Source organism: Penicillium bovifimosum (assembly GCF_028826915.1).
Source record: "Penicillium bovifimosum strain IBT 22155 chromosome Unknown utg000001l_segment0_segment0, whole genome shotgun sequence".
In the NCBI taxonomy this organism is placed as follows: domain Eukaryota; kingdom Fungi; phylum Ascomycota; class Eurotiomycetes; order Eurotiales; family Aspergillaceae; genus Penicillium; species Penicillium bovifimosum.
In genome coordinates, this window is record NW_026622710.1 from 1,331,986 (window position 1) to 1,347,083 (window position 15,098).

General features: G+C 51.0%; 12 protein-coding genes across 12 annotated transcripts; 6 read left to right on the forward strand and 6 right to left on the reverse strand.

Annotated features, from left to right (window-relative positions):
* Positions 1–537: 537 nt before the first annotated feature.
* On the forward strand, positions 538–1,923 carry N7515_000505 (fatty acid desaturase; the record flags this gene model as incomplete). Its single annotated transcript, XM_056661249.1, has 3 exons — positions 538–628; positions 682–1,544; positions 1,615–1,923. 3 exons carry the CDS (start codon positions 538–540, stop codon positions 1,921–1,923), a joined length of 1,263 nt encoding a protein of 420 aa, XP_056526415.1.
* A 370-nt stretch (positions 1,924–2,293) lies between these two features.
* N7515_000506 (cysteine hydrolase family protein) lies at positions 2,294–2,974 on the forward strand (the record flags this gene model as incomplete). Its single annotated transcript, XM_056661250.1, has 1 exon — positions 2,294–2,974. One exon carries the CDS (start codon positions 2,294–2,296, stop codon positions 2,972–2,974), a length of 681 nt encoding a protein of 226 aa, XP_056526416.1.
* A 427-nt stretch (positions 2,975–3,401) lies between these two features.
* On the reverse strand, positions 3,402–4,617 carry N7515_000507 (uncharacterized protein; the record flags this gene model as incomplete). The annotated part of the gene is made up of 3 exons (XM_056661251.1): positions 3,402–3,836; positions 3,902–4,154; positions 4,229–4,617. 3 exons carry the CDS (start codon positions 4,615–4,617, stop codon positions 3,402–3,404), a joined length of 1,077 nt encoding a protein of 358 aa, XP_056526417.1.
* A 1,182-nt stretch (positions 4,618–5,799) lies between these two features.
* N7515_000508 (Succinyl-CoA ligase alpha subunit) lies at positions 5,800–6,450 on the reverse strand (the record flags this gene model as incomplete). The annotated part of the gene is made up of 2 exons (XM_056661252.1): positions 5,800–6,300; positions 6,370–6,450. The coding sequence occupies 2 exons, from the start codon at positions 6,448–6,450 to the stop codon at positions 5,800–5,802; spliced, it is 582 nt and encodes a 193-aa protein (XP_056526418.1).
* Positions 6,451–6,574: 124 nt separating this feature from the next.
* N7515_000509 (uncharacterized protein) lies at positions 6,575–7,148 on the reverse strand (the record flags this gene model as incomplete). The annotated part of the gene is made up of 4 exons (XM_056661253.1): positions 6,575–6,650; positions 6,707–6,833; positions 6,887–6,915; positions 6,988–7,148. The coding sequence occupies 4 exons, from the start codon at positions 7,146–7,148 to the stop codon at positions 6,575–6,577; spliced, it is 393 nt and encodes a 130-aa protein (XP_056526419.1).
* A 286-nt stretch (positions 7,149–7,434) lies between these two features.
* On the forward strand, positions 7,435–9,232 carry N7515_000510 (Elongator subunit ELP3; the record flags this gene model as incomplete). Its single annotated transcript, XM_056661254.1, has 2 exons — positions 7,435–7,750; positions 7,806–9,232. 2 exons carry the CDS (start codon positions 7,435–7,437, stop codon positions 9,230–9,232), a joined length of 1,743 nt encoding a protein of 580 aa, XP_056526420.1.
* A 536-nt stretch (positions 9,233–9,768) lies between these two features.
* Positions 9,769–10,291, reverse strand: N7515_000511 (uncharacterized protein; the record flags this gene model as incomplete). Its single annotated transcript, XM_056661255.1, has 4 exons — positions 9,769–9,846; positions 9,929–10,021; positions 10,125–10,182; positions 10,254–10,291. 4 exons carry the CDS (start codon positions 10,289–10,291, stop codon positions 9,769–9,771), a joined length of 267 nt encoding a protein of 88 aa, XP_056526421.1.
* Positions 10,292–10,629: 338 nt separating this feature from the next.
* N7515_000512 (1-(5-phosphoribosyl)-5- ((5-phosphoribosylamino)methylideneamino)imidazole-4-carboxamide isomerase HIS6) lies at positions 10,630–11,610 on the reverse strand (the record flags this gene model as incomplete). The annotated part of the gene is made up of 3 exons (XM_056661256.1): positions 10,630–10,913; positions 10,969–11,155; positions 11,311–11,610. The coding sequence occupies 3 exons, from the start codon at positions 11,608–11,610 to the stop codon at positions 10,630–10,632; spliced, it is 771 nt and encodes a 256-aa protein (XP_056526422.1).
* A 242-nt stretch (positions 11,611–11,852) lies between these two features.
* N7515_000513 (uncharacterized protein) lies at positions 11,853–12,814 on the forward strand (the record flags this gene model as incomplete). The annotated part of the gene is made up of 2 exons (XM_056661257.1): positions 11,853–12,191; positions 12,248–12,814. 2 exons carry the CDS (start codon positions 11,853–11,855, stop codon positions 12,812–12,814), a joined length of 906 nt encoding a protein of 301 aa, XP_056526423.1.
* A 187-nt stretch (positions 12,815–13,001) lies between these two features.
* Positions 13,002–13,361, reverse strand: N7515_000514 (uncharacterized protein; the record flags this gene model as incomplete). Its single annotated transcript, XM_056661258.1, has 2 exons — positions 13,002–13,177; positions 13,256–13,361. The coding sequence occupies 2 exons, from the start codon at positions 13,359–13,361 to the stop codon at positions 13,002–13,004; spliced, it is 282 nt and encodes a 93-aa protein (XP_056526424.1).
* An 893-nt stretch (positions 13,362–14,254) lies between these two features.
* On the forward strand, positions 14,255–14,816 carry N7515_000515 (uncharacterized protein; the record flags this gene model as incomplete). Its single annotated transcript, XM_056661259.1, has 2 exons — positions 14,255–14,350; positions 14,484–14,816. 2 exons carry the CDS (start codon positions 14,255–14,257, stop codon positions 14,814–14,816), a joined length of 429 nt encoding a protein of 142 aa, XP_056526425.1.
* Positions 14,817–14,822: 6 nt separating this feature from the next.
* N7515_000516 (uncharacterized protein) lies at positions 14,823–15,091 on the forward strand (the record flags this gene model as incomplete). Its single annotated transcript, XM_056661260.1, has 2 exons — positions 14,823–15,023; positions 15,080–15,091. 2 exons carry the CDS (start codon positions 14,823–14,825, stop codon positions 15,089–15,091), a joined length of 213 nt encoding a protein of 70 aa, XP_056526426.1.
* Between the last annotated feature and the right edge of the window lie 7 nt (positions 15,092–15,098).

The window sequence follows — 15,098 nt, forward strand, 5'->3', positions numbered from 1 at the left end:
CATCAACCTCAGTGCCATCGCATCTCTTTCCGACACATATATCAATCGTACAATGGTGGGTGGTGGGGTCTTGTAGGGAAACCGTTTCCGGCTTACACCCCTGAATGGAGGTGTAACGATGTGCAGGTTAGACCGCGCACAATGACATCTACAAGCATAACGGTCAGTTGATGGTCATCGGATAAAAATGGGTAGGTTGAGCTCTGTGAATTGCGCAACTACCTGAAATGAAAAACGATGCATGTAACTAGATGTTCACATACCTGAGGCTTCAACGTCAACATCCCGGACCCACAGTTGAGAGCCGAAATCTCTTCGCGCCCCTGACGGTTTGTCATCAGGAGACCAAGAGCATCACTAGATGCTTACGATCCTCAAAAATTCCTTGAACACAGGGATCAGCATAATATCATACAGACGATAATCGAAAACCCCCTGGGATGCTACGGGTCGATCCGCGTACAGCATCGGGTCAATTACAGGATTGAGGATTGGCCGGAGCTCCGAGCTACATAAGCACTACCATACTAAACCAACATGGACCCCTCCACATATACCGATCCCCAGCTCACTTACCAGGATCGACTGGTAATTGATGCCATTGTTGAGCCAACTCCCAGTTCAGATGGTAATGATCCTGCATATATGCCTGTCACCCAGCGAAACTAACGATACTTACAGACCAATCAAATGACCAGCCCATTGACAAGCTGAGCGTCGAAGAAACAGTCCAGAGGCTTCACAACCTGAATGATCCCTCTCATGTGGACTTTGATCCAACAGTCTCCCAATTCTGGGATACTCCGCTGCTGCGGGCGGCGTTACCGGCGCCCATCCAGAAATACGTCCTGACCCCATACATCAACTGGGCCAAGAGCGTCGTGCGCTACAAAACAGACGTGGTCATGGTCACGCATCTTATACTGTACTTCACAACCATCGTACCAAGCGCTGCTTTCCTCTATTACCGTTTCTCCTACCTGCATGGCATCCTGCACTGGCTCATGCAACTATTCTATTGCGGCGCTTTCACCCTCATGAAACATCAGCACATCCACATGAACGGAGTGTTGGCGCCGAAATTCTGGCTCTTCGATACTCTCTTCCCCTACCTGCTGGATCCAATGCACGGACACACGTGGAACTCATACTTCTACCACCACATCAAGCATCATCATGTCGAGGGGAACGGCGGCGAAGACCTGAGCACGACGATGTACTACGACCGCGATAGCATCCCCGACTTCCTGACATACGTTGGCCGCTTTGTCTTCTTTATCTGGCTGGAACTGCCGCTGTACTTTTGGAGAAAGGGGCAGTTCAAGTATGCGGCCAAATGTGCATTTTGGGAAATCGGTAACTACGTTGCTATTTACATGCTTTACAATTATGTCAATGCCCGGGCTACGACGTTTGTGTTTATTCTCCCGCTCACTGTCATGCGCCTGGGCTTGATGGTTGGCAATTGGGGCCAGCATGCTCTTGTGGATCCAGCTGATCCTGACTCGGATTATCTGTCGAGTATTACGCTGATTGATGTTCCGGTAAGTGATGACCCTTTTTTTTCACTTCAAAGCTGGTTTTCAAAGCTGGTACTGACAATGAGAACAAAAGAGTAACCGATTCTCCTACAATGATGGGTACCACACTTCTCATCACTTGAACCCGCGTCGACACTGGAGAGATCACCCCGTCGCTTTTCTCGAGCAGAAGGATCGTTATGCGAAGGAGAATGCTCTGGTATTCCGGAACGTCGACTATATCTTCATCACCGTCAACCTACTCCGGAAGAACTACGACTACCTTGCCAAATGTTTGATACCTATCGGCGATCAGGTTAACTGGACACACGAAGAACGAGTGGAAATGCTGCGTCGTCGGACGCGTAAAATCCCCAGGCCGGCTTCAAAGAAGAGCAAGTAAATTGGTCGGCCTCTGTTCTGTTACTCCTGAATGAGTCCTGATAGACAAGGCTCTGTTGTTTCGATTGTCTTGAGTTTATAGACAAATCAGATCTCTGAAGAATTGTAATATGCATCAAAGATGATGCAGTATGGTTCTGTATGCACCTGTACCACCTAATACTGTTGAATAATCCATCAACATATTTCCCACAAGAGATTAACAAGCATCGCTTCTCTAGTCTGTCATCAAGACATGATTTGTGAGCAAGGTGACTCACCCGCAACCCCAACCTCAAGATCATGATTCATCAATAAAACCCGTAAAATCCTCCCCGGCAACATCAAACACACTCACACCCACCCACTCAAACATCGCACCACCATTCAAAATGACATTGCAATTCACCCAACCAACAGCCCTGATCCTAATAGACAACCAACAAGCCTTCACCAACCCAACAACAATCTCCCAATGGGGCACAACAAGATCCAACCCAAACTATGAACAAAACCTCCAAAACCTCCTCACCACCTTCCGGACAGCAAGATCCTCATCCCAAGTCCCACTGGAAGTAATTCACATCTTCCACACCTCCCTAGACAAACACCCCCTCTTCCACCCCTCCAATCACCCCACCAACCTCCTCCCACTAGACTTCGCGACACCCGCACCAGACGGATCCGAGCCCGTCTTCTGGAAGAATGTCAATTCCTCCTTCATCGGGACCGGGCTCGAGGCGCATTTGCGGGAAAGGGGATTCCGCCAGCTGATCTTCGCTGGGTTGACGACTGATCATTGTGTTTCGACTACTGTGCGCATGGCGGCTAATTTGCGGGTTGTGGATCGGTTCCCTGATGGACCGGTTCGGTTGAGAGCGGATGGATCGCATGAGAATGCGGGTGTGGTTGATTACGGGCGGATTGTGCTTGTTGGTGATGCTACCGCTACGTTTGGGAAGAAGGGGATTGATTCCGAGACTATTCAGAGGGTTTCGCTTGTTAGTCTTGATGGGGAGTTTGCCGATGTGTTGCCGACGGAGGAGGTTGTTGAGGCTTTGAGGAGGATTTAGGATTAGAGGTATGGGCGTGGCTGGCTGCGTTCTGTATGCAGTAAATAATGGTCACTGTTGTTATGGATGGGTGCCTTCAATATCCCTTTACCGTTTACGGAGTCGTTCTAAAGGAGAAAGGGAATGTGCACCACATGGGTGTCCACAATGTCTTCGAGTGTCTGACTACATGGATGGGTCTTAGAATGGTGGTCTCTCTCATCCCAGTACATTTGCTTATGATACACGATGCACGCTGCGTTAACAAACAGAACAGAACAGAACAGAACAAGGCAAAACAGAACTATACAAAACTGTGTGGCGGGTTGCCACTACATGTAAACATAGTCGCCGTTACCGTGGACAAGGAAAGCCCGGACTCGGGGGCGCCTCCCAGACCCAGCCTCCTCGCCTTTAGGCTCAGGTCGACTTTCAAAATGAAAACCCCCTACTTCCCTCCCCTCCTCCCGCAACCCCCGATGGGGACTTGGTCGCACGTAACCCCTTCATCCGCGTCTGCGACCGACTCCCAGTCGCTGGAGGAATCTTCGTCCTCACTGCTGGTCCATATGTCGTCAAGATCACTCCGCAGATCACTGTCACTCTCCTCATCGCTGTACTCCGCGCAGGGCAGCTCCGTCTTTCCGCTCTTGATCCACTCATCCTCCTCCTCTTCGTCGATGAGTGGGAGCGGGATGGGCTTGGTGGTGTCACCTTCCACCTCGGGCCAAGCCCATTGAAGGAGAATGTCCATCTTCTCAGCGTAATCCTCCGTGTCGAAGTTTAGTGCCTGGGTATAGGCCAGTTGGAGCCGGCAGTCGTTGTCGAGATACCCATGCAGGATGCGGACTCTGGCATCCGGGAGGAAGGAGATGACCATGGTCTAGACAGGAGTCAGTGATTGAAGCTTCTTTCATACTTGGGAACGAATGGAGGGAGAAGACGTACCGGGAAGTCATACTGCTTCTGCTCTTGGCGGTGATGGCGTCCCATAAGACGCTTGTGCTTTTTGGTAGCATCAAGCATCCACCGCAGCAGGACGACGACCTCTCCAGTTGACGGGAGGGTCTCGTGGCACAACTGGTTGCTTTTCATAACAACCAGTTGATGCGATGACTTCGCATCGACGCACCGTGCTCCACTTTGAATAGTGAAGCCGTGCCGGTCATTGCTGTTGAAGAGGGATTTACCCTCCTTCATGCTATATCCCAGAAGGTCAGTGTCTGTTTATTTACTGTACTCTTGCTACCTCTTTAAAAGGGAGGGGTGACTTACGAAACTGCATCCCACCACGCGGACTGGTGCTTGCCGCCGGGGGATTTGCGGAGATACTTCGAGAACGCCGCGTAGAGGGCATGATGCAACTTGTGGGAGTCAAGGCCTTCGTGGCTCTTCATCTCCCGTGCCCAGGTGAACGGGTCGTCTAGGCGGTCCTCGGGATTGATATTGGTATTGGCGATTTTGGAGGTGGTCTCCGTGTCTGGGAAAAAGTACGGGATGAATGATGGGTCCGTGTCGCCAGTCCAGAAGTCCATCGGGTGGAGGTCAAATTCCTCAAGTTCGTTGGTGATATACCTAGGCCCCAGATGACTGAGGCCTTGGTACATGGCATGGAGGAACTCCTCCTTCTGCTCGTAGCGCCACTTCCAGAGAGGTTTTGGCATTTTGATTTGTGAATGATGAGGTTGGTAGTTGAGGAGGGAAGAAAGAAGGGAGAAGATCCAGACAGCAGGAGCTCTCTTGTGTCTGATCTGGTCTACCTCCGACGCCCCAGAAGGGAAAAGGTCAAACCCAGGGTTCCGTGTCGGACGTCCATTTTAGGCAATGTCTGGCTGCCGGTAGTTCTATATACTGAACGGACTCAACAGACTGACAGAGTTCAGGTGCTGGCACATGAGACCATGGTAGAATGAAGTCTAATGAGACTTTGAAGCTTTCCATTAGTATCTTATTGAGATCCAACGGAAATGGAAACAATGTGCTTCGCCCAATGGAGGTGTCCGACACCTAGTAGGGTAAATGGGGCAGCGCAACACTGCGTCAGTGGAAAGAGGTACTATGTGTCGTCATATTCCATATATTCCATATATATATACGGAGTGGCACAGCTGGCATAGTGACAGAGTTTTGGGTAAAGAAAGACTGTTGTCGTGGTAGGCAAGAAGTGAGGAAAAGTAGAAGTATAGCCGAAGCTTGAAAGGGATACAAGTTATAGTTGGTTTGAAGAAGCATGTAAATATACTACGTGCATGGATGATAATAAGCCTGGGAGCAATATGGCGAGGTATCAGAGTGAGAACCCCCTGACTGTCGTTATATAGGAACTTGAGAGATGAGGAAAGTTGTTGAATGTTTGCTTGAGATACATGAATTCGCTTAAAGAAGACTGGAGATGAAGGGAATTCCCATAGTGGCGTGCATACGTACATTCTCAATCATAATCAGCCTAATTGCTCAAGATACATGTGATTCGATTAGGGCTATGCTTCCACGAGATTGGCTCTACTAAGATGCGAAGTATTGGGACAAAACTTCGATACGGTCAAGGCGGATAGTGAAAGATATCAAGTCTCTACTTCATGAACACCGAAGGAATAGATTTCCATCTACTCAGTTCTTTTCCCATCTACTCCAATGTACGAGCAGCGCACGATATTAATTACACGAGCATAAGTACTGCAAGGACCTCTAAGACAAAAGGTGAACAGAAATACAGGAGCAGCCGGCGAGGAACAACCCGGAACAGCCCATAAAAACCCCCTAGTATAAATGGCAAATAAGCCGCAGATCCCCGGCTTCAACACCAAGATAACATGACACGCGAGGTATCAAATGGAGCGACAAGTTTAGACGAGGTCGCGCTTGACGAACTCAGCAAGCAAGGTCTTGCCGAGGGAGGCAGGGCTGCGCTCGACAATGACACCGGCGTCGGTGAGGGCAGCGATCTTGGAGTCGGCACCACCCTTACCACCGCTGACGATGGCACCGGCGTGACCCATACGGCGGCCGGGGGGAGCGGAGATACCGGCAATGAAGGAGACGGCGGGCTTGTTGTGGATGTTGTTGGCCTTGAAGAACTCGGCGGCATCCTCCTCGGCGGAACCACCGATCTCACCGATCATGATGATACCGTCGGTCTCGGGGTCCTCGAGGAAGACCTTGAGGCAGTCGATGAAGTTGGTGCCGGAGAAGGGGTCACCGCCAATACCGACGACGAGGGACTGACCGAGGCCGGCCATGGTGGTCTGGTTGACGGCCTCGTAGGTCAGGGTACCGGAGCGGGAGACGATACCAACGCGACCGCGCTTGTGGATGAAACCGGGCATGATACCGATCTTGCATTGACCCTATAGACGAGTGGTATGAGTATTTGACACATTTATATTAAATGTGGCGTTGTGGGGGTGGGAACTTACGGGAGCAATGATACCGGGGCAGTTGGGACCGATCAAGCGGGTCTTGTTCTGGGTCTTGAGGATGTCGGTGATGCGGACCATGTCTACATCGATTGATCAGTTTGGGAATTCTCATATAGTTGTCAGTCAATCCATACCGTGTTGAGGAATACCCTCGGTAATGCTGTCAAAGAAGCTGTCAGAAAAAAGCTCTCCAAGGGGAAGCTCAAGCCACGTACCAAACAACGAGACCCATCTCAGCAGCGATGGCCTCCTCAATACCGGCGGCAGCGAGAGGGGGGCTAATTGCAGTCAGCATAGATTCGCTGACGATTCCCAGGAACAAGCGATATCATACGGAACAAAGATAGCGGAAGCTGTGGCACCGGTCTCCTTCACGGCCTCACTGACATTGGCGAAAACGGGACGGTCAAGGTGTGTAGTGCCGGCCTTCTTGGGGTTGGTACCGCCGACGACATTAGTGCCTGTCGAATGTAAGCTGTTGTTCGGATGCGATCGCCGCTAGACAGATATTTACCGTAGGCGATGGCCTGCTCGGCGTGGAAGCTATGTCGAGGTCGGATGTCAGCTTCATGCGCGTTTGATGACGATATATGTTTCGCAATGGCTTGCACTTACGTTCCCTGCTTTCCAGTGAAACCCTGGAAAAGAACGCGGGTGTCCTTGTTGATCTTAAGGTTGTTCAAGGTCTCGTTGTAGGCAGAGGTAGCCTGAGTCCGACGCTGGGTGGCACCGACATTGCGAAGGGCCGAGAGGGTATTACGGCGGAAGGCCTGCATAGTTGCAAGAATGTATGTAAGAGGGTGAGGTATGAAAAGAGGTAAAAAGAAATCCGCAGAGAAGGGAGTCAAGCTAAAGTTGAGGCAGGGATGCGCGCTCGGGATTTCTCGCACGGGATTAAATCTTTTACTTAAGCAGAACTCCTCGGGTTCGGGCGCAGGCACTCGGAACCACCACATTTTTCTATCTAATCAACCCCCACTACGAAACGACAACCTACAAACTACAGCATTTGTCGCCTTCGTCTTCGAAAGCAATAGTCGCCCGCGGTGGTATCCCTTCACCATGGCTACCATGACTGTGACCTCGCATATGACCTCCCAGGAAATCAAAAGGGCCGCCAAGAAGAACGCGAAGCAGGTCCCGGAGAATGAGCGGTTCATGCGGGCCTGCTCGGACATTGCAAATGCTCTGATTCAGGATTATGAGGCGCAGAGGGATTCTACGAAGCCCAAGAAGGACCTTAACCTGAATAAGCTGCGCGCCACTTTCTCGAGGAAGCACAGCCTGTCTAGCTCGCCGCCACTGACGGCCATTATCGCCGCAGTACCGGAACACTATAAGAAATACATCCTGCCAAAGTTGATCGCCAAGCCGATTCGTACGTAACGGTTACTTGCGCAGAAGTTTTGGCATGTGGCTAACCACGTCTATAGGAACCTCCTCTGGTATCGCCGTGGTGGCGGTTATGTGCAAACCTCATCGATGCCCCCATATCGCATACACCGGTAACATCTGTGTCTATTGCCCTGGTGGCCCGGACTCTGACTTCGAATACTCGACTCAATCATATACCGGATACGAGCCAACATCAATGCGAGCGATCCGCGCTCGTTACGATCCGTTTGAGCAGGCGCGAGGACGTGTGGACCAGATCAAAGCTCTCGGCCACAGCGTGGACAAGGTGGAATACATTATCATGGGTGGAACATTTATGTCTCTGCCAGAAGACTACCGAGACAGCTTCATCTCCCAACTTCACAATGCGCTGAGTGGATATCAAACGGACAACGTCGACGAGGCCGTGCTGGCAGGCGAAATGAGCAATGTAAAGTGCGTGGGTATTACCATCGAAACCAGACCAGATTACTGCCTGGACACACATCTGAGCAGCATGCTTCGATACGGGTGCACACGATTGGAGATTGGCGTACAGAGTCTGTACGAGGACGTTGCACGAGACACCAACCGCGGCCATACTGTGGCAGCGGTTGCCGAGACTTTCAAGCTCGCCAAGGATGCCGGTTTCAAGGTCGTTAGCCACATGATGCCCGATCTTCCGAACGTCGGGATGGAGCGCGACCTCTTCCAGTTCCAAGAGTACTTCGAGAACCCCAACTTCCGCACCGACGGTCTCAAGCTGTACCCCACACTCGTCATTCGAGGCACCGGTCTATACGAGCTGTGGCGTACCGGCCGTTACAAGAACTACACACCCAATGCGCTTATTGATCTTGTCGCACGCATCCTCGCCCTTGTTCCCCCTTGGACTCGTATCTACCGAGTCCAGCGCGATATCCCCATGCCTCTGGTCACCTCGGGTGTGGAGAACGGCAACTTGCGCGAACTAGCATTGGCACGTATGAAGGACTTCGGTACGACCTGCCGTGATGTCCGCACGCGAGAAGTCGGTATCAATGAAGTCAAGAACAAAATCCGTCCCTCACAAATCGAGTTGATTCGCCGTGACTACGCTGCCAATGGCGGCTGGGAGACTTTCTTGGCCTACGAGGATCCCAAGCAGGATATTCTGATTGGTTTGCTTCGTCTGCGCAAGTGCAGCGCGACCCACACATTCCGCCCTGAGTTCACTGGCCAGCAAACGAGTATCGTCCGTGAGCTCCATGTTTATGGTTCTGCCGTGCCCCTTCACGGGCGTGATGCCCGCAAGTTCCAGCACCGTGGCTTCGGAACTTTGCTGATGGAGGAGGCGGAGCGTATTGCCCGTGAGGAGCATGGCAGTCGCAAGATCAGTGTGATCTCTGGTGTCGGCGTGCGTAGCTACTATGCTCGCCTCGGGTACACCCTCGATGGTCCCTACATGTCTAAGATGCTGGACCCGTATGAGGACGAGGAGTGTTGATTCGACATGAAAAGAACATTGAAATCCGAAATCCAAAAAAATAACGTGTACAGCTGGGCTTTGGTATTCGTGTCTGCATCCACCGGCGTTGGCGGTCTCACAAAAAGCTTGCTTTCTCAATGAGGGACAAATGAATGAATGTCTATACCAAATTACAACTTTAGATGCATCCAATGACAAAAAGTAACATATCAAAGAGCTGGCAATAACCATAAGCGGTCTATGTACAAATCGCAGATCGACCGATTGTATATTCTAGCAAAGGAGACGGGGAAACCTGCCCGCCAACGCCTTTCGAGTACAGCCCGCTCCTGCTCGCCGGTACCATGAACAGATCGGGGTCGCACAGAGTCAACATGGGTAAGTCATGCTTCAGAGAACCTGAAACATTATCTCGGCCTTGACTTTACCCCCAGCTAATCGAATGTACCACCCCTGTGGCAAAGAAACCCCGAGATAGAAACCCAAATGTTGCAAATTGACAGATAATAGTGTCGTCAGGACATCGAACGAAAAAGTAAAGCGAAATGGTATCCTCAATGAAGTGATATAGCACCACCTCTGCTATCGCGCATGTGAAGGTAAGCCTGGAACCCGCAGAAAACGAAGAAGCCCTGTATATGCACTTGTCAGTAATCGATTCCCTTCTCTTTCAACGATCGGCCTGTCGGGATCTAGGGGAGGAGAGCGACGAACAGCATAGACTATCACAGCAGTGTAGATGGAAGCAGCGACTGCGGGGCCATCTTCGGGTTCGCCTTCTGATCCGGTGTATGCGTGGTTGTTGCTCTATATTTAGGAACTCGTTGTTAGCGATTGGACCCGATGTTACGTTCGTCTAGACAGGTCTTCGGATGGGTTGGTGGATAGCTGGAGGGTTGGAGGGACGTACGCTGTATAGTGAGCCGAGTACTGAGAGGATGATCATTGCGAAGACGGAGATGATGACGCTGTTTGAGACGCGAGATGTTAGAAGGGTGCGGCTTCGAGATGCATAGTCACTCGGGGTTGGTGAGCGTACCAGGACCAGGCGTTCAAGGCGGAAACGACGGGCTTCATGTTGGCGGTGGGATAATAGGTAGATAGAGAGAGGTCTAGGGTAATCGGTATAGGTTATGTGGAGGAAGGAGTCGCTTGCGATGGGCTAATTCAGAGAGTTGAGGTTGAAGACTTCCAGGTTGAGCTACGGAGGCGGGCGGACCTCCAGTTGATGCAAGGCCCTAAACCGCTTTCGGACAAGCCTGGACTCCGGCGACTCGCTCGGCTCCTTTACTGTTTGTTTTGTTGTTAATCAATGAGATCGTAAGATACACAAATATATTGAGATTTGCATGAGTTTGCTGTTTGTTTCTTTGGTTTCGATCTATCTGTTTATATTTCTTTGATTAATGCCGATGCTAGTGTGCCTTGTTCCATTCAATGCACTCATCAAACGTCACTCCCGAGCCGCCGAAGATATCTAGCGCACTGCCGATGGTCAAATCCACCTTTCCCTTGCTACTCGTGTGCACCTTTTCTAGGTCTTGTAAATGACGTGCACCTCCCGCATAGGTCACGGGAATAGTGCACCATTGAGCAAGTCTCGACACAAGTTCCTCGTCGACGCCTTGCTGCAGGCCCTCTACGTCTGCAGCGTGGATTAGGAACTCAGCGCAGTATGGCTCCAGCATTGAGATAGATTCTGCATGGGGTTAGTAACCAACAACAAAACTCCGTTAGGCACTGGCACGACATACCCTGGTTAATCTCCATCTCTGTAATGGTCTGCCAGCGGTCCATCGCAACGAACCAAGTATCGTCTTTCCTGCGACAGCTCAGATCCAATACCAGCTTTGATTTGTCACCGCCCAAGGCAGAGAGGACTGATTCGAGTCGCTGTAGCGAGAACTTGCCCCCAGGGAAGAGAAATGAAGTGATGATCACCTGTTGCCCGCATTCCACATTAGCGTCATTGGACTTCTACTATGACGGAGCACAGGAAGCCAAGGATTAACAGCCGTGAAGCTTCTTCAATCTTCGGACCAAGCAAGCGCAATGCACATTGAGAAGAGTAGGCTATCTGTAATCCGGTTGCTCACCTTGTCTGCGCCCTGGTCGATCCAATATTGCGCATTCTGATCGGTGATGCCACCAGCAACTTGCAGGCCACCCGGCCATGCCTTCACTGCCTCCAGTGCGGCCTCTTCATTCCCAGGTCCAAGTTTCACAACGTGCCCGCCGCGCAGATCGTGCTTCCGATACAATTCCGCATAGTGGCCGGCCGGCAATTTTGATACGTAGTTGGTCTTCAGATCGGTGGCCACCTGGCTGAGAGTACCGCCCACAATCTGTTTGACCTGCCCTGAGTGCAGGTCAATACAAGGCCTGAACTTGGTCATCTTCCCTGGTGAATTGGAGAACGAAATGGCGAATAGTTGACTCAGTGACGCTGTGTGGATGGATCGGTTATCGATAGAGGGGCGTCTTATCTTATCCCACGTGATAACGAGGAAGCTTGAAGAGATCATGTGAAGATAAGGAATCACGTGTCTGTCATCTACAACACTCTATCCAAAAAAACTTCTTGAGATAAGGCGCGAGCTCATAACCCCAAAATTCCGTCAATAATACACCTTCAACCATGGTTTTGAAACGGAAGAGAGAGACCACAGTTGTCTCAAAGCCCAAGGCTAAAGAAGACAGTCCTCCTCCTGTGGACAATGCGCAAGACATATTCCGCAAATTATTCGAAGCACAATTCGAGCCACTCGATTTACCAAACGCTACCGCCAAACCTACAATTCCCGACGACGACGAAAACGAGGACGACGATGGCTCTGATATCTCTGGATCGGAAGGCGATTGGGACGGGATGTCCGACATGAGCGACGAAAGTAATGAAGTCGAGGTGGTCGAACACACAGATGTTCGCGAAGCTGCGGAAGACAGAATGGACAAAAAGACCTGGAAGGCATTTAAGGTATGCGCTAGTTCCCAATTTGTTGAAGGTTTAGACACTAAGACTCGAATTCACAGAGTGGAAAATTGTTGTCCACCATAGATAAGGCGAGCACCGAGCCGGAACCTACCTCCAAGAAAGAAGAAGAGGAAGATGCGCACGATGCTGTGAACCTCAAGCACGACCTTGCGTTGCAGAGACTACTCAAGGAGTCCCACCTTCTCGAATCGGCGGATGATCTTGCGCCCACTGGAAAGAACCGGTTGAAGGCTTTGGATTTGCGCATGCAATCTCTCGGGGCCAAGACTTCACTTTACGCGCAAAATAAAATGCCCACTGCACACAGACGAGGTATTAAGGCTAAGGCCGAATCGAAGGAAGACAGGCGCCGTCAAGAGGCCAAGGAGAACGGTATCATTCTCGAGAAACCTTCCAAAATTCAAAAATCGAGCAACAGCGGGCGACGAGATCGTGGTCTTGTAGGGTCCTCTGTGGGCAAGTTCTCGGGAGGTACATTGAACCTGAACAAAGACGATATCGCGCGCGTCCAAGCTTCGGGACGTCGTATGATGGGCGGTAGAGGGAAGGGTAAATCCAGAGGCGGCCGTGGGGGTGGCCGAGGTGGCAGAGGCGGCAAGCGCTAAGAATACAGTACTTAAGAAGGAGTTCTCACGTGGTCCTGGTGTTCAAGCTACTTGGACATATACAGGGGCTCGACGTCACGCCATGTCAGCTCCTATCTCAGCCTCTCACGAGTTATGAGCACCAGCTCAATCCCAACCCGCATATGACTTCGCCAAGCCTCGTCACTCCAACACACGTCCAAACAGGCTAATGTTCGGGCATCCACTTCTCGATATCCTGCACCATTGCCCCCAGGGCCTCGTCATTGATCGGAACATGGTACGGGTTGACTCGGAATCCCTGCTCTCGCCTTTCCCTCCAGCGTGCTTCGGATTCAGATCCATAATGGCGAAGCCTTGATCTACCCCGGCGTTGATCTCTCGCTGGATTACAAGTGTGCGGATCCCAGCCACCTGGGCACTATAACCATTCGGGAGGCGAACCTTGGCTCTGCAACGTACCTTGGCCTGCATATTCAATGCGGTTACCAAGAAGGCTTCTGTAATGGAAGTCCTGCTTTGACGTTTGGCCCCAGTCGTCAGAGCTGAAGTATTGTAGGTGGAACATCTTAATGAATAAAAATAATGAAAGTCTTGTGATACACTTGCATGTAACTTTGGCAAATAATTGAAACTCCAGGTGATAACGTTCGCAGACAGTCCATCTAAATGGAAAATTCATTGCTCTGAGTATTCTGGTTGAATAAAGAGCAGAAATCCCGTACAGCACTAATCTTGTCATTGGTTGGTGAGATCAGTTTTAGCACGTTTATTGGCCTTGATCTCGCAGGCGCGGATGAGCTGATCATCTGCCTGCACCTGCCATCTTGCTGGTACCTCTGTTTTTTCCCCTCCTTTCAAGATATCTCAACCTTAATAAGAGGCATTTGTTGTGATATGGTATCACATGATTGAGGCCTTGGGGGTCAGGCATTCCTCTAGGTAGAAGACTACTAGTACAGGCATCCTGACTTCCGTAGTCAATCAACTCTCTCTTCTTCTTCTCTCAGTCTCACTAGTCAAAAGAGTATTCCACCGGACCACCACCAGGCAAGTGCACGAGGCCCTATTCATGATACCCCTAGACGGACCCGAGGTATTATCGGGCTCTTCTATTAAACCCATCATCATATGCGGCCGTCAGTCGTCACCGACTACATTGCTAACGTGTGCCAACTTCTTTTAGGTCCTGAGTGCCCAGTGAGAGGTCATTCTAATCCAACACCCAAGTTGGGGAGGTATGGCTGATTCACGCAGGCCTGATCCAGGTGGGCGGCCACCGCCGTCCAAAAAGCGCAAGAAGCAACAACAAGCGCTGGAACAACCTGAAGAGTTGATGGCACTCGACTCAGACGCACACGCCGGCAGACGTTGACCATACCGCAGTGCCAGATATTCCCGTGGTGGCCAGTCAGACAGCCTGAGGTAATACTCGTCCGTCGGGAAAGCGTGCCCACAATCATGACTCCGCCGATTCATGAGAGTGAAGGATCAGTGTCTGGATCACTGCCTCCCACTCGCGGCAATGTGATGCGCCGCCGGACTACACAGCTTCAGGTACGTTATCAAACTATTATCTCACTATTGACCAGGATCGGAGCCTCGGACTCTCCCTGCAGCCCTGGCGCCAATGATGCAGATGGTTTAGGCCTTTCCACTAATACTGATTGTTGCTTCTCTAGATCTATAGTCTGAATACACCCCGAGCCTGGGGACTGATTCTCACCAGGCCCCTTCCAGGATTCCTCCACAGCTCCAGCGAACAACGACCAGCTCCACTGTTGGGACAGCCCTTGACTCGGGAATCCCTGGCGATCTTACCATTGGAAGTTCGCAACCTGTCATTGGAACCCAGGCCTCTGAGTGCCCCATCGCAGTTTCCGGTGGAAGCCAGCCACACCTCTGCCAATACAGACCCCGTCTACAGCTATTCTCGAAGACAACCAGGCTGATTCAATATTTGGGCAAACGGAAGAGAAAGAATCGGCAGCGAGTTGCGGCGCCAAACACCGAATACCCCTAGGGTAAAATGAAGGCCGACCGCGACCGACTCAATGAGAATGTACGCTGGCACTATTTCCGATACTTCTCGTTATGTGAAGACTGCGACAGGCCTATCCGTGTTGTGTACCCCGATATCGATGCAAAATTGCATGACTACAACATTGTGTCGCAAGACATTGGCGCATGGACTCGCACATGGAAGTCTCAGGCACTCCGACGGTTCAAAGTAAGTGGTTGATGCTACTATGGATCTTTCTTCCAATCTTCTCTATTTATATATAGGCCGGGCACTAACTAGGTC